Source organism: Coregonus clupeaformis, chromosome 31 (assembly GCF_020615455.1).
Source record: "Coregonus clupeaformis isolate EN_2021a chromosome 31, ASM2061545v1, whole genome shotgun sequence".
Lineage (NCBI taxonomy): Eukaryota > Metazoa > Chordata > Actinopteri > Salmoniformes > Salmonidae > Coregonus > Coregonus clupeaformis.
Genome location: NC_059222.1, coordinates 32,102,866 through 32,127,056, shown reverse-complemented (window position 1 = coordinate 32,127,056; position 24,191 = coordinate 32,102,866). Strand labels below are relative to the sequence as shown.

General features: G+C 42.9%; 1 protein-coding gene across 1 annotated transcript in view; it reads left to right on the top strand.

Annotated features, from left to right (window-relative positions):
• The window catches only part of LOC121547389 (carbonic anhydrase-related protein 10), a 360,625-nt gene that overhangs the window by 316,894 nt on the left and 19,540 nt on the right, over window positions 1-24,191 (top strand). Inside the window, 2 exon segments of the mRNA XM_045209942.1 lie at window positions 11,082-11,267; window positions 18,180-18,275. Coding sequence (XP_045065877.1) covers window positions 11,082-11,267; window positions 18,180-18,275 — 282 coding nt within the window.

Here is a 24,191-nt window from a genome sequence, read left to right as displayed (position 1 = left end):
ATTGGGGTGCCAGAGCAGCGAATAACTTTGACTGGGCTGAGCGGGAACTGTGCTTCCGTAGAGGTAGGGGAGCTAGCAGGCCAGAGGTGGATGAACGTAGTGCCCTCATTTGAGTGTAGGGTCTGGTCAGAGCCTGAAGGTAAGGAGGTGCCGTTCCCCTCACAGCTCTGTAGGCAAGCACCATGGTCTTGTAGTACATGCGAGCCTCAACTGGAAGCCAGTGGAGTGTGCGGAGGAGCGGGGTGACATGAGAGAACTTGGGAAGGTTGAACACCAGACAGGCTGCAGCGTTCTGGTTAAGTTGTAGGGGTTTAATAACACAGGCAGGGAGCCCAGCCAACAGTGAGTTTCAGTAATCCAGACGGGAGATGACAAGTGCCTGGATTAGGACCTGTGCCGCTTTCTGTGTAAGGTGGGGTCGTACTCTAAGAATGTTGTAGAGCATGAACCTGTAGGATCGGGTCACCGCTTTGATGTTAGCGGAGAACGACAGGGTGTTGTCCAGGGTCACGCCAAGGTTCTTTGCACTCTGGGAGGAGGACACAATGGAGTTGTCAACCGTGATGGCGAGATCATGGAGCGGGCAGTCCTTCCCCGGGAGGAAGAGCAGCTCCGTCTTGCCGAGGTTCAGCTTGAGGTGGTGATCCAACATCCACACTGATATTTCTGCCAGACATGCAGAGATGCGATTCGCCACCTGGTTATCAGAAAGGGGAATGGAGAAAATGAATTGTGTGTCATCTGTGTAGCAATGATAGGAGAGACCATGTGAGGATATGACAGAGCCAAGTGACTTGGTGTATGGAGAGAATAGGAGAGGACCTAGAACTGAGCCCTGGGGACACCAGTGGTGAGAGCATGTGGTGCGGAGACAGATTCTCGCCACGCCACCTGGTAGGAGCAACCTGTCAGGTAGGATGCAATCCAAGAGCGAGCAGCGCCGGAGATGCCCAACTCGAAGAGGGTGGAGAGGAGGATCTGATGGTTCACAGTATCGAAGGCAGCAGATAGGTCTAGAAGGATAAGAGCAGAGGAGAGAGAGTTAGCTTTAGCAGTGTGGAGAGCCTCCGTGACACAGAGAAGAGCAGTCTCAGTTGAATGACCAGTCTTGAAACCTGACTGGTTTGGATCAAGAAGGTCATTCTGAGATAGATAGCAGGAGAGTTGGCTAGAGACGGCACGCTCAAGAGTTTTGGAGAGAAAAGAAAGAAGGGATACTGGTCTGTAGTTGTTGACATCGGAGGGATCCAGTGTAGATTTTTGAGGAGGGGTGCAACTCTCGCTCTCTTGAAGACGGAAGGGACATGGCCAGCAGTCAAGGATGAGTTGATGAGCGAGGTGAGGTAAGGGAGAAGGTCTCCGGAAATGGTCTGGAGAAGAGAGGAGGGGATAGGGTCAAGCAGGCAGGTTGTTGGGCGGCCGGCCGTCACAAGTCGCAAGATTTCTTCTGGAGAGAGAGGGGAGAAAGAAGTCAAAGCATAGGGTAGGGCAGTGTGAGCAGGACCAGCGGTGTCATTTGACTTAATAAATGAGGATCAGATGTCGTCAACCTTCTTTTCAAAATGGTTGACGAAGTCATCCACAGAGAGGGAGGAGGGAGGAGGAGGAGGATTCAGCAGGGAGGAGAAGGTGGCAAAGAGCTTCCTAGGGTTAGAGGCAGAGGCTTGACATTTAGAGTGGTAGAAAGTGGCTTCAGCAGCGGAAAAAAAGGAAGAGAATGTAGAGAGAAGGGAGTGAAAAGATGACAGGTCCGCAGGGAGTGTAGTTTTTCTCAATTTCCGCTCCGCTACCCGGAGCCCTCTTCTGCGAACTTGCAATGAGTCGTCAAGCCACGGAGCAGGAGGGGAGGACCGAGCCGGCCGGGAGGATAGGGGACATAGAGAGTCAAAAGATGCAGAAAGGGAGGAGAGGAGGGTTGAGGAGGCAGAATCAGGAGATTGGAGGGAGAAGGATTTAGCAGAGGGAAGAGATGATAGGATGGAAGAGGAGAGAGTAGTGGGAGAGAGAGCGAAGGTTGCGACGGCACATTACCATCTGAGTAGGGGCAGAGTGAGTAGTGTTGGAGGAGAGCGAGAGAGAGAAAAGGATACAAAGTAGTGGTCAGAGACTTGGAGGGTAGTTGCAGTGAGATTAGTAGAAGAACAGCATCTAGTAAAGATGAGGTCAAGCGTATTGCCTGCCTTGTGAGTAGGGGGGTACAGTGAGAGGGTGAGGTCAAAAGAGGAAAGGAGTGGAAAGAAGGAGGCAGAGAGAAATGAGTCAAAGGCAGATGTAGGGAGGTTAAAGTCACCCAGAACTGTGAGGGGTGAGCCATCCTCCGGAAAGGAACTTATCAAGGCGTCAAGCTCATTGATGAACTCTCCAAGGGAACCTGGAGGGCGATAAATGACAAGGATGTTAACTTGAATGGGCTAGTGACTGTGACAGCATGGAATTCAAATGAGGAGATAGACAGATGGGTCAGGGGAAAAAGACAGAATGTCCACTTGGGAGAGATGAGGATTCCTGTGCCACCGCCGCGCTGACCAGATGCTTTCGGGGTATGCTAGAACACATGGTCAGACAAGGAAAGAGCAGTAGGAGTAGCAGTGTTTTCTGTGGTAATCCATGTTTCCGTCAGCGCCAAGAAGTCGGGGGACTGGAGGGTAGCATAGGCTGGGATTAACTCTGCCTTGTTGGCCGCAGAACAGCAGTTCCAGAGGCTGCCGGAGACCTGGAACTCCACGTGGGTCGTGCGTGCAGGGACCACCAGATTAGAGTGGCAGCAGCCACGCAGTGTGAAGCATTTGTATGGCCTGTGTAGAGAGGAGAGAACAGGGATAGACAGACACATAGTTTACATTTTTTACATTTTAGTCATTTAGCAGACGCTCTTATCCAGAGCGATTTACAGGAGCATTTAGGGTTAAGTGCCTTGCTTAAGGGCACATCGACATATTTTTCACCTAGTCGGCCCGGGGATTAGAACCAGCGACCTTTCGGTTACTGGCACAACGCTCTTACCCACTAAGCTACTTGCCACCCTTGTTGACAGGCTACAGAAAAAGGCTACAATAATGCAAAGGAGATCAGAATGAAATTAACTAAACATCTGGGAAAGCGAGAGAGCGGGGCCTCCCTCACTTACATTTCACTGAAACACTCAAATATAACTCTCCCAACTTCCACTTTAGAAATTATAATTGTTGTAAACTACAGCGGTTCAATGTTTTCTAGGAATAGACTCTAACTTAGTTTATTCAGCTAGCTAACTTGGTACAGTATTCTTCCGTGAAAACCGTCCAGGGCACCGAATCCTATGACGCCATGGCCAACTAGCATGCCAGCCTCCAATAACACGGTTTAGCACCAATAATCGGTTACAACAAACCACCAGTGTGTTAACACGCCAAACAGATCATTCGTGTCTGTGTCTAACGTTGTGTAAAGTTTTGGGTTAGTTTTGACTGTGTTAGTGTGTTTGGACCATAATAGGTCCTTAGTGATGTGGACACCAAAGAACTTGAAGCTCTTGACCCACTCCGCTAGAGCCCCGTCGATGTGAATGGGGCGTGTTCGGCCCCTCTGGTTCCTGTAGTCCACAATAAGCTCCTTTGTCTTGCCCACATTGAGGGAGGGGTTGTTGTCTTGGCACCACACTGCCAGGTCTCTGACTTCCTCCCTATAGGCTGTCGATCGCCGTCTGTGATCAGGCCTACCACAGTCGCGTCGTCGGCAAACTTAATGATGGTGTTGGAGTCGTGCGCTGTCACGCAGTCGTGGGTGAACAGGGAGTACAGGAGGGGACTGAGCACGCACACCTGAGGGGCCCCCGTGTTGAGGGTCAGCATGGCGGATGTGTGGTTGCCTACCCTCACCACCTGGGGGCGTCCCGTCAGGAAGTCCAGGATCCAGTTACAGAGGGAGGTGTTCAGTCCCAGGGTCCTTAGCTTAGTGATGAGCTTGGATAGCTCTATGGTGCTCTATGGTGTGGTTGCCTACCCTCACCACCTGGGGGCGTCCCGTCAGGAAGTCCAGGATCCAGTTACAGAGGGAGGTGTTCAGTCCCAGGGTCCTTAGCTTAGTGATGAGCTTGGATAGCTCTATGGTGGATAGCTCTATGGTGTTGAACTCCTTGCTGTCCCCAGTCCGCCTGGCCTTGCTGCTATTCCAGTTTCAACTGTTCTGCCTGCGGTTATGGAACCCCTACCTGTCCCAGACCTGCTGTTTTCAACTCTTAATGATCGGCTATGAAAAGCCAACTGAGATTTATTCCTGATTATTATTTGACCATGCTTGTCACTTATGAACATTTTTGAACATCTTGGCATGGTTCTGTTATAATCTTCACCCGGCACAGCCAGAAGAGGACTGGCCACCCCTCATAGCCTGGTTCCTCTCTAGGTTTCTTCCTAGGTTTTGGCCTTTCTAGGGAGTTTTTCCTAGCCACCGTGCTTCTACACCTGCATTACTAGCTGTTTGGGGTTTTAGGCTGGGTTTCTGTACAGCACTTCGAGATATTAGCTGATGTACGAAGGGCTATATAAAATAAAATTGATTGATTGATTGATTGATTGAATGCTGAGCTGTAATCAATGAACAGCATTCTCACGTAGGTGTTCCTTTTGTCCAAATGGGAAAGGGCAGTGTGGAGTGCAATAGAGATTGCGTTATCTATGGATCTGTTGGGGCGGTATGCAAATTGGAGTGGGTCCAGGATTTCTGGGATGATGGTGTTAATGTGAGCCATAACCAGCCTTTCAAAGCATTTCATGGCTTCAGATGTGAGTGCTATGGGGCGGTAGTCATTTAGATAGGTTATCTTGGCGTTCTTAGGCACAGGGACTATGGTGGTTTGCTTGAAACCTGTAGATATTACAGACTGGATCAGAGAGAGGTTGAAAATGTCAGTGAAGTGTCTTGCCAGGTGTTCAGCGCATGAGGGATTTCTTATAATTGTCCGGATTAGTGTCCTGCTCCTTGAAAGCGACAGCTCTAGCATTTAGCTCAGTGTGGATGTTGCCTGTAATCCATGGCTTCTGGAGTAATGGTTATGGTCCAGTTCATACATTTACCAGCAACATTAGCTGTGTGCCATTATGTTCATAATGATACAACATATGGAATGCTGGAAATCATAATAATAGAACATATAGGATCATCTTGTATCAATATCACCATATTGATCTGTGTGTTTAGTAGACATGATTGTTCTTTTTTTCTCATTACTGTGATGTTGCCGTTTCATATTATTGATATTGTATCTGAGCTGGTAATACAGTATCAGGCCCCCTAGACACACACACAGCAATCTCCTTTATAACCTGTTTACCTTGTCGGAATGATTACCTTGAATACATTATTGCCTTGTCGTGATCATCATTACAGCTTAATTGGCTTTAGAGTCTCCTGTCATCTGTAGAAAACATCAATGAACAAATTAAAAACATGTTAGGTTTTCTGATTGAACAAATCCAGCGAGTTAGAGAAGGAGAGATGAAGCTTGGGGAAAATAATAGTTTGACCATTTTAATGAACTTTTCAATTTTCAGTTGTCGAGAGGATCCTTTTAAAAATGCTCAGTCAAAGACTCCCATTCCCAATTTCTCTCTCTCATTCTCTCTCTCTCATCCCTCCTCCCCTATCTCCTGTGAGGATGATCTTCCTTCCCTTTCTCCTCTTCTCCCTCCCTCCCTCCCTGGAGTGGTACTATAGAATAAAGCTATTTGATCAAATGCACACAAGCAATTGGGTACAAACACTCCCCTCCCCTAACACACACTGCTGATTGTTGTTCTCTCCTGTTGGCTAGTATACACCTGTGGTATTGAAACCAACTTCCTTGTCTAAGAGAGAACAGAAATGTCAGCTGTCAGGAAACCACAGTAGAGATGTTGTTTACTGGAGATGTTAGTATGATTGTGGTTTGATATGGAAGATGGATGCTTTGGTTTGGATGACACGCTGTGTTGGTATTCTCAATCCAGATTGTCATTCTCTTTCTTGTGCCTCGTGAGAAGAACTTGTCTGAAGTCACAAAACATACTTTTGATGAGTCTAATAGTCAGTAGTTTACTATCAATGTGTTTGTGTTTTTGTGTGAGTCAACATATCAACACACACACACCACACACAAATACACACAAAATGAAATAAAAACGAAAATGTTCCCTCTTTAAAGCTGAGCAGTCATAAACAGGCTGGTTCCCATGGCTATTAGACCTGTCAAGGCAACACGGGACATCGTATATAAAACTGTGAAGTTAAGATATTAAAGTGCATTAAAGCATTTACTCATATGATTTTGAATTCATTAATACAAATTATGGCGTGAGATGTGGAGTGAAATAGCTCAGTGGATTCTGTTGACGATGCCTGGGCCGTGTTACATGATAGCATAATTCATACACAACACATTGCTGTATAGATGTTGGATGGCTGTGGAAGTTAGCAACTGTATTTTCAAGTGATATAATAGCCTCTGTCTTTTAATGGTAGAAGAGTTGGTTTGGCTATCTATAGCTGAACTTCAATTCCATATCACTGCACTTTGGCTACAATTGACCATTAGGCACAGATCAAGGATCAGTTTCCTTGTCAAATCATAACCATTACCATTAGAGGGATAAATGCAACCTTAGACCAGTGTCTAGAGGGTTTCTCTACTCCTATCAGCACATCACTATGAGACAGATACCCATACACAATCACTTCTCTCTCCTTGCCCAGCTCAATACACACTCCACTAGCCTCGCTTTTTACCCTGTTGCCTTTAGCCATTTACCCTGGGATGTGCACTCGACCACAGGAACAGATATTGGATGGAAAGACTTGTTATTCCAGACCGTGTGTGTGTATGCAGCATACTGCATAGAAGTGTAACATTGGATACGATGTGGGGAGAAAAGCCTTCAGGCTATTCAGTATTCAATCTCCTCCTGCCATACAACGTCGTAAATTACATAATTATATTTGAGGTGTATAATCTTGTTTCTTTGAATTGCTGCATAACTTCATCCTATTATCCCCCCACGTCGCTCATTACCCAGCCACAGTGATTCTATATGAATTGAAAAAGCCACACAATGACACATTCACCTCAGCCTTGGCCTTATGCATAATGGTGAGCTGAGTAGGTGAGTTGTCTTTAGGGGGGTTGAGGTATTCCAGCGTTTTCAGGGGCAGTTCCGACACCGCTGAGGTAACCGGCCAGATCAGCAGAGCTGCAAAGTGCTGCTTCACATTCTTTGCTCTACCTTTTTTGCCGTCGGCACTTGATCCAACGCCCCCCTCCTCCTTTCCCTCGTTCTCTCTCCCTGACACTCTCTCTATCCCCTTTCAAATCATAGATTTTTCAGAGGTTCTATAGAATATTTATGATGTGTGAGCAGAGTTCTTTCTCAGGGGGGATATTTTTGAAGGCTAGTGGTAAAAGGGAAGGGAGAGAGGGAATAGAGGGAGTAAGAGAGAGAGGGAGAGAGCAGTCGAGAGAGAGAAAAAAGAAAGCACGAGATAAGAGCTATGGAAGCTCTCGTAGAATCGTGCCTGCAATACCAACGGTTCACTTTGAAACTACTGAATATAAATAAATAAACACATCCACTGATCGGTATTCACTGCTGTTGTATGGCTGTATTTCCCCTTAAAGCCTCTGATCCAATCGATTCCGAGCTGATTCCGACGGCCTCGGTCTTTGAACCCGTACTCCTCGTGTTGTGTGTTTTTATCTTCCTCCTCCCCTCTAATTCCACATCTCGTTTGTATTTTGAAGGGTTGTCTCTCGTACTTAGACGCTGTAACACTTTAAGGCTTGAGACTGTTACTCACACAACTAATTCTCCAGTGTTAAATCAACACTGACAGTGTTACATTTAATACTGGTCCAGTGTCTATATGGGTCCAAACTTCTCAGTGTTAAATTAACACACTTAGTGAAAAGCCTTATTTGCATATTTCCCAGAGTGCCTTATCTTTCGAGTGAATTGTAGAGTTACCACCAATGACTGTATTTGTTAGTGACAGAGACATGGTTGTTGGTGCATTCATCTATTTTCAGTCCTATGAAGTGATGGGGGAAACAAAGCTTCCTGAAGCATTGAGCATTTCCAGCCAATTGTGTCAAAAATAGGTTCATTACTTGAGGCTTTGATCAACACAGTGTACACTAGTGGTTCCTGCTGGTCAAAATAATTTAGAACAGCCAAATTATTATAGATGATGTCTATAATACCAAACCAATCAGGTGGTTGTTCGACGAATCGGCGCTTCGGACGTCATTGATCACGTGCTTCTAATAAAGCGATACAAGCATCGGCACACTGCTTCAAACTAAACAGCTTAACGAATTCTACGCATGCCTTGGAGCTCCGGTATCAAATGTAACATCACTAGTCCTTCACCAAGTGAAATAGTAAGGGAATATGTTACCGATTAAATTAAACACATTACAACAAGTATTTAACCCTTGTGTTGTCCTCCCAAATGCCTTACGCCTTTTTGTCCTCTGGGGTCAAAAATGACCCCGCCTGGTTTGACTGTTTATAAAGCATACAGTATACATTTTCAATCAATTCTGTGTTACATCTTTATTCTTACTTCTGTTCAACCCATTACTATAATTTTTTTCATTTGTTTTGGAATTTAGAGCCAATAGACCTTGTTTACATAAAAGTATACCCTGTTTTTAAGTAAAAATACAATGAAACTATGAATTATTTTGACCTATTATTATTTTGACTATTTCACTTATCACTGAGTGGTATTTGTAAAAGTTTAGTGAGGATGCTGTTTTTGAATCATTTTATTTTTATTAATGACAGCCCATAATCACACCTTTTTGTCCTGCCTGGTTTGACTGTTTATAAAGCATACAGTATACATTTTCAATCAATTCTGTGTTACATATTTAGTCTGAAAATAACGGTAGTTGTTTAATACTATGCTCTTTATGATTCAAACAAATTTGAAGTAATTTGATTGAATTATGGGTGTTTTACTAAATGTAATAACTTCTGTTGTCCTCTGGGATCAAAAAGACCCCGCAGCACAAAGTTTACATACTGCTTGGCAAAACATCTTTGATCATGTTTCTTTGATGTGTGGGGTCAAAACATCTTTGATCATGTTTCTTTGATGTGTGGGGTCAAGCAATGGTTATGACAACAACAACAACAAAAAAGTATTTTCTCACAGGTGTTTGGGCATTTCACATTTTAGTCTGAGAGAGACAGGCAGCACAATGAGGAGGCAGAAGTTTTATAATGCACAGGAGGCTTGCAAGATAATTTTTGAAATAAAAGAAAATAATGACCAGGAGGACAATGCTGCACATAATGAGGATGAATCAACTGATGAAGAGGGTTCAGGGTCAGCTGGGTCCTCTTCCTCAGATTCTACCTCATCTGTTGATTCTTCGTCTTCATCATAATAGATGATGTCCTCCACTTCTGACACTTCTTCCATTTCAACTTCAGATTCTACCTCATCTGTTGATTCTTTATCATAATAGGTGCAGTGCTCCACTTCTGACACTTCTTCCATACCAGCTTCAGATTCTACGTCATCATCACGTTCATCCATTTCCTTATATTCATAATCATCTTCCATTTCTGCAGCAGGAGATGTGGGGGAATCTTCGGAGGAAGAAGTAGCATGCTGTCTGTATGTTGGATCTATCACCTCATCATTATGTTCCTCCTCTTCTGACCCTGAACCCTCTTCATCAGTTGATTCATCCTCATTATGTGCAGCATTGTCCTCCTGGTCATTATTTTCTTTTATTTCAAAAAATTATCTTGCAAGCCTCCTGTGCATTATAAAACTTCTGCCTCCTCATTGTGCTGCCTGTCTCTCTCAGACTAAAATGTGAAATGCCCAAACACCTGTGAGAAAATACTTTTTTTTTTTTGTTGTTGTCATAACCATTGCTTGACCCCACACATCAAAGAAACATGATCAAAGATGTTTTGCCAAGCAGTATGTAAACTTTGTGCTGCGGGGTCTTTTTGACCCCAGAGGACAACAGAAGTTATTACATTTAGTAAAACACCCATAATTCAATCAAATTACTTCAAATTTGTTTGAATCATAAAGAGCATAGTATTAAACAACTACCGTTATTTTCAGACCAATTGATGAATAAAAAACATATTTTGTCGGCAAAAGATTTAATTTGGGGTCAGAATGACCCCAGGACAACAGGAGGGTTAATAAGGCCTTACTTTGAGGGCCTAGTTTTTACCCTAATACGATTACCTGAAATTCATAGTTTTCAGGCCTGCAAGTCACATAACGACGGCTTGCAAAGCGATATAATTAGTGTTGGAAACCAGCCAGAGTAGGGATAACCAACATTCAGAACTTTTATTCATCCACAACCTGCATTCAGAATGACTGCCGGGTTGGAAAAACTAGGATATGAGACTACCTAAAGCATCTAAACTGGAACAACCATTTCAGTAACGGGTGCAATAAGTCAAAGTAGCAGATTGGATTAGTCTAGAAAAAATATTATTCATATTTGAGTAGCATAAGATTAATTAATCAATCAACGTACATGCAAAACATAGATATTGAAACAAACAATTTTAAAAAATCTACCTGCAATAGAGCATGCTGGGAAATATGATAATGAGGGGCGTGGTTTTGATTTTACACTGGTTATAAACATCAACACTGGGGATATTTTACACCACTGAGTGTTAATTAAAAATTTACGAAGTTAATTTAACACCTGAATCAAAACTAGAAATGTTACACTGAAAAATTAACATTAGGTAACACTGGTCAATTTGCTCTGTAGTGAATCACAGAAGTGCCTGTGAATGCTGTAGATTCTAATGCGTTTTTTTGTGTTATGCAAACAATAAAAAGACAGGGGAGAGAAACAGGCATGTCACTGAGACAGCAGTATAGTATGTAGGTTCAAGTATTTGGGGGCATACCACTGTTAAACCTCTGAACAGGGGTGATCGGTTAGCAGTGAAATTGTCAAACACCTCCCCCTACTGACTTCTAATGTGGGTATTTTACACTGTGATGTTAAAATGTGGTTTATTAATTGAAAACTAAATCTGATCGTTCTTCCTTCTTTCTGTCCTCAGGTGGGCGGGACCATGTACAACACTGGTCGCCACGTCTCACTGCGAATGGACAAGGAGCACCTGGTGAATATCTCTGGTGGACCAATGACGTACAGCCATCGCCTGGAGGAGATCCGGCTACACTTCGGCAGCGAGGACGGACAGGGCTCTGAACACCTTCTCAACGGACAGGCCTTCTCAGGAGAGGTATGAGGGCAAGTGACTTAGAATCAGAACTAGGTGCCTAGTCTGGTCTAGTGGTAACGCTTCCGACTCCGGATCACACATGCCCCCTCGGCGGCAGGGGTTTAAGCCAGTGAAATGTAATCCTTTAAAAGTTTGTATTCTGTTAACTCATACCCAAATAATGTTGTTGACGTGTCCTATACTCGTATTTGTGACCAAAGCATAAAGAGATAAAACACTTCAAAACCCAACCTCAAACTTCTGTCTCAAACAGACTGTTTAAAAAATGCTTGCTATTTCCTCATAGAACATGATGCCATGTTGGCTCATTGGCTGATATGGCCAATCAGCAGTCTACTTGCATTCATATTTTTTTATGACCGGTATATGCCCACACCATTCTGTTGTTTGGGTAGGCTAACACCATTCCAACACAGAAAAACACAGCTGCTTTTTAACATACTGAATTACCATTTTTGGAAGGAAAAATAATGAACCAGTATCAGTAGAATTAGAAAAACTTTATTGTCATCCAGCATCATGGATAGGATTCAGACGAGATCCAGCAGACAAAAGCTATCTTAATTAGCAGGGTGTTTTGAAGAGGCTTCCAATCAGCTCCTGTATACTTGATAATTGTATTTTAAGTTCTGAGTCACTCACCACGCACCACACACACCAGCCATAATAACAATAACCAATTTGTGGGCTAACAGAATAATTGTGGGCATGACAGACAAATTCATTCTAATTAATGATTATCATTTATTTTCCCACAGTGGCTGGCGAGCCGATATTCAAATCCTAATAAAACAAGTGTTTAGCATCCACTGGAGCTCGGAGGGATGTGACCCATGTAGGGGGGAGGTTGGCCTCTCGCTCTGCTCGCTGTTTACCGTGTTGTTGTTGCCTCATCGCGGCGCCGGTGTTTTCACACCTTCAAGGGTTTGTTTTGATTTCATCTGTTGCTACAGAACAGAAGAGAAGAAAAGAGAAGAGTAGTTGCTGGCTGCTCTTTGTTTGGTCAGCGTTGTGTTATGATGTTTGGAGTGCAGGCGAGAGAGAGGGCCCTGGAGAGATCTGGAGAGGAGCGTAGGATAGCTGGGCTGTGTGATCTGAAACAGCTATGTTCTCTAACCGAAGTGTTGTAGCTACACCTGCAGCAAGTGGAGGAAGGGTAGGTCTACATAGTCAGTGTGGTAAAGAAAGGGAGATGGTGTGTGGTTTAATTGTAACTGGCTTCAGTGTTATCGTGTCAATTTAAACTATACTTAGCATACTGTAGGTTTGAGTTAGTGGATAAATTAAACCTCAAAGCCAGAGAGAGAGAGAGAGAGAGGAGGGAGGCGAGGAGAGGAAAGGTAGGTTGCACACAGATTCCCAAATCTTGGTCTTTCTGACATGTGTTCCTCGCTTGCTTAAATAATTGCCATCCAAAAAGACACCAGCTACACCACCACCCACCACCTACCCCACTACTCCCCACCCACCTATCCCTCCTGGAACCAAAGCCATGACTTAAAGCTCCAGCAGTAGGCTTCAAAATGGAAATTGAGAAAATGTTATTTAGCCTACAAATGAGCAGTGGCTGTGCATGCGTCCTTGAAATGAGAACAAAGAGGGAAAATAATCAAACTTGAAAAGCAAAACATCCATCTGAAAAACCCGCCCGTGGGAGAGAGGTGGAAAGGGGGATACAGGGTGGGCTTATAATAATAATATGCCATTTAGCAGACGCTTTTATCCAAAGCGACTTACAGTGTGTGCATACATTTTTACGTATGGGGATCGAACCCACTACCCTGGCGTTACAAGCGACATGCTCTACCAATTGAGCTACAGAGGACCACAGGGCTTCATTGTATTTAAAGGCATTAACCCTCCAAAGTTATGGTTTTACAACTCCATCTGTATCGTATAACCTTGCTTTCTTCCTCACATTTGTTCCGGCTTGCAGAAATGGTGTGCGTTTGACTGGTGTTGAATGTTGGGGTTCTATCATTCTCAGCTCCTATCTGTAAAAAGCACCCCAACACCTCTGGGCTAGGCTAACATTATGTACAGTATGTGCTGTAGGGCTGAGAATTGCCAGGGACCTCACAATATTATCACGATACTTAGGTGCCGATAAGATATGTATTGCGATTCGATACTGCAATTTTTTTTAGCGATTTGATGTTCCAAACATATTGCTCACTATATGTCTGCTGCAGAGAGACAAGAGAGTTGGCTCACTATTTAAAAAGAAGATGGAGAACAAGCTATCGGTACACTTTTTATTTTTACAAATCGATACTTCGAGTCAAAGTATCAATATAATATCGTCCAAAATAATATTGCGATATGTAACTGTATCAATTTTTTCCCCACATCACTAATGTGCTGTGCTGTTCTGCTTTGTTCCCCTACCTAGAGCGCCTTCACTGTCAATCCAAAAATGAAACACCTTGGACTTAATACGTGCTAAGATATTCCAGATATTATTCTAAGACAAATCTGATTTCTTGCGTTTCGCTATAAGCCCTCACCCTTTGGTTTCCACCTTACATGCAAGGTGTTGGTTTGGAGACCTATAATTTGTAAGGTGATATGGAACAGCCTGACACTAAGTATGGACAGTGTAAAACTAGCGGACAGGCTAAAGCTGTATATGGGTGGATCTATTTTCATGTAGTCTGAGTGAAAAAGTATATATTTTTAGGAGAATGAGCAAGCAAAATGTAGGTCATTCTTAACACTCAAAACTCAATGTTGAGTCAATTTTGATGGCAATTTAGGAGACATAATGAGACTGTTTTGATAGAAAAATTTACCACTTTTGGTGTTGATTTGAGTGTTGTTATTTAAATACTTTTTCTTCTTTTGCTAATTATCATTGATCACAGAATAGCACATTTGCTGCTGCAGTGCAGCTCACTGGTTTAGCACCCAGGTACATTTCCTCATTAAAATCACAGTAACCATTTTGAGTAACACAGAAAGCAAAACTTGTAAAACGTGAATAAAAACAAAATCTGTAAAATTTAAAACCGAGTGCATTCCTTTCCGTCATGTGCATTCTAACTGTTCCAGATGTTGAGAATTGTCACTTTCCTTTCCCCTCAATTTGAATCTCAGAGTTCCTTTTCAGTTGGAGAATGTTTGTTGGTTTATTTTCTAACAGAACGATCAACTGCACATTCATGGAGTGTGTGTGGGTCACACCTCCACTAAGAGAGAGAGAGAGAGAGAGAGCGAGAGAGAGAGAGAGCGAGAGAGAGAGAGAGAGAGAGAGAGAGAGAGAGAGAGAGAGAGAGAGAGAGAGAGAGAGAGAGAGAGAGAGAGAGAGAGAGATGAGAAGCATCAACAAGAAATAGAAAGTATTGTTGGTGGTTATGTTAAATTCCCCCAGCCTGGCAGTCCTGTCCTGTCCTCCCCAGCTCTGTGGCTGTAATCAGGGGCTGATCTCCCTGTAGTGTGCTGTGCCACACTGTGCTTGTCTGTGTGTTAGCTTTATGAGACTACGGCCCAATTCATCCAGAGGAGGAGGGAGAATAATTTTCAGACCAGCGCCTTTCACTCTCCCTGTTAGCACTGTCCACCTCTCTTCTGCTATCGACTTACTGTCTTCATATTTCCCCAAACCCAGGCCTAGCCCAGTCATCACGCCATAAAGAGCCTGCCAGAGCCCCACTCCAGAGCAATGCTGTCTGGGCACGCAACCCTGACACCTCTTTCTCTCTCTTTTTCTCTTGTCCCTCTCTTTCACATACAAACACTCTTTCTTTCTTTCTCTCTCTCTTAGTCTCTATCTCTTGTTCTCTGTCTACACAAATTATCTTTCTTTCTCTCCACTCACTCTCTCTTTCTCTCTCTCTCGGCCCAGACAGAGTCTCTCTGGCTCTCAGGATAACAGTCAAAAGGCAGAACACCTGGGGGTTAGAGTGGGAAAACTAATGGCTGATGACAGGAAATTCCCCATTTGCTGTTTCTGTGTGGCCATGCATGCGTGTTTGTGTGTGTAAGATCATGGTTGTTATTTTACTCCTTTACCCCATCCTTTGTATGTTTCTCTCCCCTTTCACTCTTTCTCTCTCATTCCCTGTCATTACTACTTTTCCAGCCCTCCAGTCTGTCTGTGTGTTGCTCTTGGCAGTGTCTGTGATGTACCTCCTCTACAGTTCACCCAGGCCTTCGCCTCTCGCAAACTAAACTTTCTACCAATCTCCTGCTGGGGGAGTTGGGGAGCCTGGCTCTCTCTCTCACCTCAAATATCATCTAATCACTTCCCATCACCTTGATTATTTTTATAGACGAGCTGTTAGAGTTCTGCTTAACTACTATCCTCCGACAATTTCTTTATCGATATTGCTGCCTGCCACCATGCCAGGGAACGGGGAAATGGGAGGAAGAGGGAGAAAGTTCTGGAAGATCTGGAAAAATGTCAACTTCTTAGTTATTTGTAATCAGATCAGGATTGATTAATTTGTAGTTGACATAATATATAATATTACATTCAAATAGAGATTATGATGTCCTCTTATCCAATTCTGTATTCAAACATGTATTGTACTACCCCATAAGTAGCCTACTCTGTATGGTGTGATGGAAGATGGAAGGGATCTGAAACATTTGAGAAATTATTAAATTAAAAAAGGGTATTATTGTCATTTTTAGCATATCATTCAAACTGAATCCTTCCTGAGTCATAGACATATATGTGGTAAAAGAAACAACCACTAAACTTTTTATAGGTTAGAAATGCAGCGCGACTAGAGACTCAGACAACAACCAAATACGGACTCAAGGTCCAGCAACAATACCGCTAACTCAAGAAAGACTGAGGAGAGGTCAGGAAGAATGTATGGAGTAGAATCAACTTCTGAATATTTGTTTATCTGCAAACACACAGCATCTTTCCACTTAGTGCAAAATTCAAGCGAAGAAGAAAATATGTGAAATAATAGTCTTGTGTGAGAACTTTTTCCACAGTTTCTTTGGGTTTCAGAGAAATCATAAGTGCTTGGTGAAAGACAGTGTGGGCTTCTCTTTGAATAGTTGTTATTGTATAAGTCACAATTTGAGCTAACTGTGCATAGACAAAGCCCACATAAACACATCATTAAGAACCTGTAGAACCATAAAAGTGTGGGTAGAACATTACTGATGCCTTCCTGAACACGACTTCAAAAGGCTGACAAAACAGAAGATATGAACAGTGGAGGCCAACCATCCCTGGTTTCAGAAGAGTTTGTAGGTGTGAAGGCGTTTGTTTAAGATGTACCTGATTCATCTTTGCTCAGCAGAACGTTATTATGTGCAAAAAGCTTTGTTAGTGCTGGGCTTGAACAGAAGCCTGCACACAGGAGCTCCTCAAGACCAGACCTGATGACCATTAATACAGTCTATACAGTGCCTTCGGAAAGTATTCAGACCCCTTGAATTTTTCCACATTTTGTTACGTTAAAGCCTTCTTCTAAAATTGATTAAATTGTTTTTTTCCGTCATCAATCTACACGGAATACCCCATAATGACAAAGCAAAAAACGGTTTTTAGACATTTTAGCAAATGTATTTAAAATAAATAAAAAATCAATATGACATTTACATAAGTATTCAGACACTTTACTCAGTGCATTGTTGAAGCACCTTTGGCAGCGATTACAGTCTTCTTGGGTATGACGCTACACGCTTGGCACACCTGTATTTGGGGAGTTCATCCCATTCTTCTATGCAGATCCTCTCACGCTCTGTCAGGTTGGATGGGGAGCGTCGCTGCACAGCTATTTTCAGGTCTCTCCAGAGATATTATATCAGGTTCAAATCCAGGCTCTGGCTGGGCAACTCAAGGACATTCAGAGACTTGTTCAAAAGCCACTCCTGCGTTGTCTTTGCTGTGTGCTTAGGGTCGTTGTCCTGTTGGAAGGTGAACCTTCGCCCCAGCCTGAGGTTCTGAGCGCTCTGGAGCAGGTTTTCATCAAGGATCTCTCTGTACTTTGCTCCGTTCATCTTTGCCTCGATCCTGACTAGTCTCCCAGTCCCTGCCGCTGAAAACATCCCCACAGCATGATGCTGCCACTACCATGCTTCACCATAGGGATGGTGCCAAGTTTCTTCCAGATGTGACGCTTGGCATTCAGGCCAAAGAGTTCAATCTTCGTTTCATCAGACCAGAGAATCTTGTTTCTCATGGTCTGAGAGTCTCCAAGCGGGCTGTCGTGGCCTTTACTGAGGAGTGGCTTCCGTCTGGCCACTCTACCATAAAGGCCTGATTGGTGGAGTGCTGCAGAGATGGTTGTCCTTCTGGGAGTTTATCTCATCTCCACAGAGGAACTCTGGAGCTCTGTCAGAGTGACCATCGGGTTCTTGGTCACCTCCCGACCAAGGCCCTTCTCCCCGATTGCTCAGTTTGGCCAGGTGGCCAGCTCTAGTCTTGGTGGTTCCAAACATCTTCCATTTAAGAATGATGGGGCCAGTTTGTTCTTGGGACTGCTCTACAGACAATTCCTTTGACCTCATGGCTTGGTTTTTGCTCTGACGTGCACTGTCATCTGTGGGACCTTATATAGACAGTTGTGTGCCTTTCTAAATCTTGTCCAATGAATTGAATTTACCATAGGTGGACTCAAATCAAGTTGTAGAAACATGTCAAGGATGATCAGTGGAAACAGGATGCACATGAGCTCAATTTCAAGTCTCATAGCAAAGGGTCTGAATACTTATGTAAATAAGGTATTTCTGTTTTTATTTTTATAAATTGGCAAACATTTCTAAAAACCTGTTTTCGTTTTGTCATTATGGTGTAAAAATAAATAATTTAATCAATTTTAGAATAAGGCTGTAACGTAACAAATTAAGGAAAAAGTCAAGGGGTCTGAATAATTTCCGAATGCACTGTATGTGTGAGGTCACTTGAGAGAGATGTGTTCCTGACATTTGTTTTTTCATCTCCAGGTTCAACTTATACACTACAACCACGAGCTGTATACAAACTACACAGAGGCAGCCAAGAGCCCCAACGGACTGGTCATAGTGTCTATATTTATGAAGGTGAGTATGACATTCTCACTTTGACCCCACAATGGGCCTCAATGTATCAATTGTGAGAAGCTTGAATTTGTATGTAAAGTCTTCATATGAACGTGTGAAAAGACAAATAGAGACTATTATGCAGCAAAGATCATTATTTTCCAAGAAACCACAGTGTGATATAACCGAGGACATCCATCCGAGTTGTGAATAGGCTCCTGTGGATTTACCTGCGGGCTAATTAACTTGGCATAGTGTCACGTTGCATCAGTTCCAGATTCACTGTGTAATTATCCTTCATATACAGTGGGGGGGAAAAGTATTTAGTCAGCCACCAATTGTGCAAGTTCTCCCACTTAAAAAAGATGAGAGAAGCCGGTAATTTTCATCATAGGTACACGTCAACTATGACAGACAAAATGAGAAAAAAATTCCAGAAAATCACATTGTAGGATTTTTATGAATTTATTTGCAAATTATGGTGGAAAATAAGTATTTGGTCAATAACAAAAGTTTCTCAATACTTTGTTATATACCCTTTGTTGGCAATGACACAGGTCAAACGTATTCTGTGAGTCTTCACAAGGTTTTCACACACTGTTGCTGGTATTTTGGCCCATTCCTCCATGCAGATCTCCTCTAGAGCAGTGATGTTTTGGGGGCTGTCGCTGGGCAACACGGACTTTCAACTCCCTCCAAAGATTTTCTATGGGGTTGAGATCTGGAGACTGGCTAGGCCACTCCAGGACCTTGAAATGCTTCTTACGAAGCCACTCCTTCGTTGCCCGGCGGTGTGTTTGGGATCATTGTCATGCTGAAAGACCCCAGCCACGTTTCATCTTCAATGCCCTTGCTGATGGAAGGGAGGTTTTCACTCAAAATCTCACGATACATGGCCCCCATTCATTTCTTTCCTTTACACGGATCAGTCGTCCTGGTCCCTTTGCAGAAAAAACAGCCCCAAAGCATGATGTTTCCACCCCCTTGCTTCACAGTAGGTATGGTGTTCTTTGGATGCAACTCAGCATTCTTTGTCCTCCCAAACACTGACGAGTTGAGTTTTTACCAAAAAGTTATATTTTTGGTTTCATCTGACCATATGACATTCTCCCAATCCTCTTCTGGATCATCCAAATGCACTCTAGCAAACTTCAGACGGGCCTGGACATGTACTGGCTTAAGCAGGGGACACGTCTGGCACTGCAGGATTTGAGAGTCCTGGCGGCGTAGTGTGTTACTGATGGTAGGCTTTGTTATTTTGGTCCCAGCTCTCTGCAGGTCATTCACTAGGTCCCCCGTGTGGTTCTGGGATTTTTGCTCACCGTTCTTGTGATCATTTTGACCCCACGGGGTGAGATCTCCCCAGATCGAGGGAGATTATCAGTGGTCTTGTATGTCTTCCATTTCCTAATAATTGCTCCCACAGTTGATTTCTTCAAACCAAGCTGCTTACCTATTGCAGAATCTGTCTTTCCCAACCTGGTGCAGGTCTACAATTTTGTTTCTGGTGTCCTTTGACAGCTCTTTGGTCTTGGCCATAGTGGAGTTTGGAGTGTGACTGTTTGAGGTTGTGGACAGGTGTCTTTTGTACTGATAACAAGTTCAAACAGGTGCCATTAATACAGGTAACGAGTGGAGGACAGAGGAGCCTCTTAAAGAAGAAGTTACAGGTCTGTGAGAGCCAGAAATCTTGCTTGTTTGTAGGTGACCAAATACTTATTTTCCACCATAATTTGCAAATAAATTCATAAAAAAATCCTACAATGTGATTTTCTGGATTTTCTTTCCTCAATTTTGTCTGTCATAGTTGACGTGTGTACATGATGAAAATTACAGGCCTCTCATATTTTTAAGTGAGAACTTGCACAATTGGTGGCTGACTAAATACTTTTTTCCCCACTGTATGGACAAAGATAGATCTTGTTACAAATACAAAAATACCAAACAGACCAATGTATGACTGTGAAGTGTTTTTTAAAATCTAACTTAGTTGAATGCACTGGCTGTAAGTCACTCTGGATAAGAGCTTCTGCTAAATGACCAAAATGTAAATGTTAATGTAAAAATGAATTGCAAAGCACAATGGGTATTATTATTGGCCTTTTTTCGGGGGTGGAGATTATTAGAATAATACCCACGTCCTTTGCAAGTGTTAATTTTCACATTTACGTTTTTGTCATTTAGATGATGCTCTCATCACACCATAGTGCCATTAGACTTCTGATACCAATGCGGGGTGTAAGGGGGCCTCAAAATTGTCAACTGCTATAAAAAAAAATCTAGATAAGTATTTTGTATTTTAAAAATACAAATTACAACTCTCTAAAGTATTTTGTTACAAAATACATTGGATTATAGTTCAGGCCAGTGGTGTAACACAAATTACAAAATACTCCAAATTAATTACATACATATTTCAAATACATGTAATTGCCCATCTCTATTATCACTGTATGTGCTACAACGTAGATAGCGCTACATTACTACTTCGTTAATCCTTTGTGCCAGAATCCAAATGATCCGTTAAGAAGGTCGCCCCTGCTCTCAACCCCCATAAAAATATAATGAAAGAAAGAAACTCCAGAACAATTAGCCAGCCACTTATTCTGGGAGCTAAACATTGTTTTCCCTGTTTCTGTGTCAGTGTCAGTGCAGGAGTGTGAGGTTGTGAAATAGCTTTGTCTCTCTCTCGCTTAGCTTTGTTGTGGGCTTCTTTAGCTCAGTTCTAAAAGTCTGTGGGAGTCTCTGATACACAACGTTCTACAGAAGTATAGTTCAGACGCTATGCAAGCAGCTAGCTAGCTACAGTTATTAGCTCCCTCATGTCAATGGCTCTATCTGTCAGTCCCACAGGAGGACATGGTGACCCAGGTCAAGGCTATTCCTTTCTGTTAACTACTTACAGTGATGGAAGGAGAGCTACAATTCTGAAACAACTTCTATGCTTGCCTTCTGCTATCTAAAAGTTTTTTAGTGGTCATAGTACACACTAAAAACAAATGGTTCTATATAGTGCCAAATAAGTGTTCTTTGGCTTGTAACCATAGCTGGAACAAAGGTTCTAAGTGGAACCTGTCTGGTGCTATAAAGAACCCTTTCCTAAGGTTCTAAAATAACCATTTAAAAAGGTTCTATATAGCACCAAAAAGACTGCTTTTTCGGGCTATACAGTTCATTTGGAAAGTATTCAGACCCCTTCCCTTTTTCCACATTTTGTTACATTACAGCCTTATTCTAAAATTGATTAAATTAAATTTTTTTCCCTAATCAATCTACACACAATACCCAATGATGACAAAGCGTAAACAGGTTTTTAGACATTTTTGCAAATGTATTAAAAATAAAAAAACAGATCCCTTATTTACATGAGTATTGAGAGCCATTTACAGTGAGGGAAAAAAGTATTTGATCCCCTTGCTGATTTTGTACGTTGCCCACTGACAAAGAAATGATCAGTCTATAATTTTAATGGTAGGTTTATTTGAACAGTGAGAGACAGAATAACAACAAAAAAATCCAGAAAAACGCATGTCAAAAATGTTATCAATTGATTTGCATTTTAATGAGGAAATAAGTATTTGACCCCCTCTCAATCAGAAAGATTTCTGGCTCCCAGGGTGTCTTTTTAACAGGTAACGAGCTGAGATTAGGAACCCACTCTTAAAGGGAGTGCTCCTAATCTCAGTTTGTTACCTGTATAAAAGACACCTGTCCACAGAAGCAATCAATCAGATTCCAAACTCTCCACCATGGCCAAGACCAAAGAGCTCTCCAAGGATGTCAGGGACAAGATTGTAGACCTACACAAGGCTGGAATGGGCTACAAGACCATCGCCAAGCAGCTTGGTGAGAAGGTGACAACAGTTGACAGATTATTCGCAAATGGAAGAAACACAAAAGAACTGTCAATCTCCCTCGGCCTGGGGCTCCATGCAAAATCTCACCTCGTGGAGTTGCAATGATCATGAGAACGGTGAGGAATCAGCCCAGAACTACACGGGAGGATGTTGTCAATGATCTCAAGGCAGCTGGGACCATAGTCACCAAGAAAACAATTGGTAACACACTACGCCGTGAAGGACTGAAATCCTGCAGCGCCCGCAGAACATTCTGGGCACGCTATTTTGAGAATTGTTTTATGTGAAACCACACTTTCTGCACTGTTGTTCAAATAATTCATTTTATTTAGTATAGTGTAAGCTTCTGTCTTAAGCATCCTAAATAATGTCATAGATTCCATTTTTTGAAGAATTGTAAACTTGAAAGCAAAAAAGGGAAGCATGATGTAAGATGGAAACCTGGTATTCCAAATGATTATAGGCTACTAAAGCCACGACTTACTGCTGCCCCATGGGAGTTTTACATCATGCTTCCCTTTTTTGCTTTCAAGTTTACAATTCTTCAAAAAATGGAATCTATGACATTATTTAGGATGCTTAAGACAGAAGCTTACACTATACTAAATAAAGAAGAACAGCGCCGGAAGAAGATGGCTGCCGTTTTACAGCCCTCTAACCAATTGTACTATTATGTGTGTTTTTCCGCGTTATTTGTAATTTATTTTGTACATAATGTTTCTGCCATCGTCTCTTATAACCAAAGAGAGCTTCTGGATATCAGGACAGCGATTACTCACCTCGCATTGGACGAATATTTTTTCTTCAACGAGGCGTTCGCGAAGGATATCATACAGACACCCGACAAGGCCCAGATCCCCGTCATTCGCGTGAGGAAGAGACGGAGATATCGCGGACGCAGATCCGGAGTGCCTCGTAAGGATCCGACGCGAGCGAGTAAACTGCCTCTCCCATCAATCCTATTAGCCAACGTTCAATCTTTTGAGAATAAAATTGACGATTTAAGATTACGGGTTATCCTACCAACGGACATTAAAAACTGTAATATCTTATGTTTCGCGGAGTCGTGGCTGAACGACAACAATGATAACATTCAGCTAGCAGGCTATACGCTACATCGACAGGACAGAACTGCAGACTCTGGTAAGACAAGGGGTGGCGGTCTCTGTATATTTGTAAACAACAGCTGGTGCACAAAATCAAATACCAAGGAAGTCTCGAGGTTTTGCTCGCCTTGAGGTAGAGTATCTTATGATAAGCTGTAGACCACACTATTTACCAAGAGAGTTTTCATCTATATTTTCATAGCTGTCTATTTACCACCACAAACCAATGCTGGCATTAAGATTGAACTGAATGAGTTGTACAAGGCCATTAATCAACAGGAAAACGCTCATCCAGATGCAGCGCTCCTAGTAGCCGGGACTTTAATGCAGGGAAACTTAAATCCGTTCTACCTAATTTCTACCAGCATGTTAAATGTGCAACCAGAGGGAAAAACCTCTAGACCACCTTTACTCCACACACAGAGACGCATACAAAGCTCTCCCTCGCCCTCCATTTGGCAAATCTGACCATAACTCTATCCTCCTGATTCCTGCTTATAAGCAAAAACTGAAGCAGGAAGCACCAGTGATTTGGTTAATAAAAAAGTGGTCAGATGACGCAGATGCTAAGCTACAGGACTGTTTTTGCTAGCACAGACTGGAACATGTTCCGGATTCTTCAGACAGCATTGAGAGTACACCACATCAGTCACTGGCTTCATCAATAAGTGCATCGATGATGTCGCCCCACAGTGACCGGACGTACATACCCCAACCAGAAGCCATGGATTACAGGAAACATCCGCACTGAGCTAAAGGGTAGAGCTGCCGCTTTCAAGGAACGGGACTCTAACCCGGACGCTATAAGAAATCCCGCTATGACCTCCGACGAACCATCAAACAGGCAAAGAGTCAATACAGGTCTAAGATTGAATCATACTACACTGGCTCTGACGCTCGTCGGATGTGGCAGGGCTTGAAAACTATTACAGACTACAAAGGGAAGCACAGCCGCGAGCTGCCCAGTGACACAA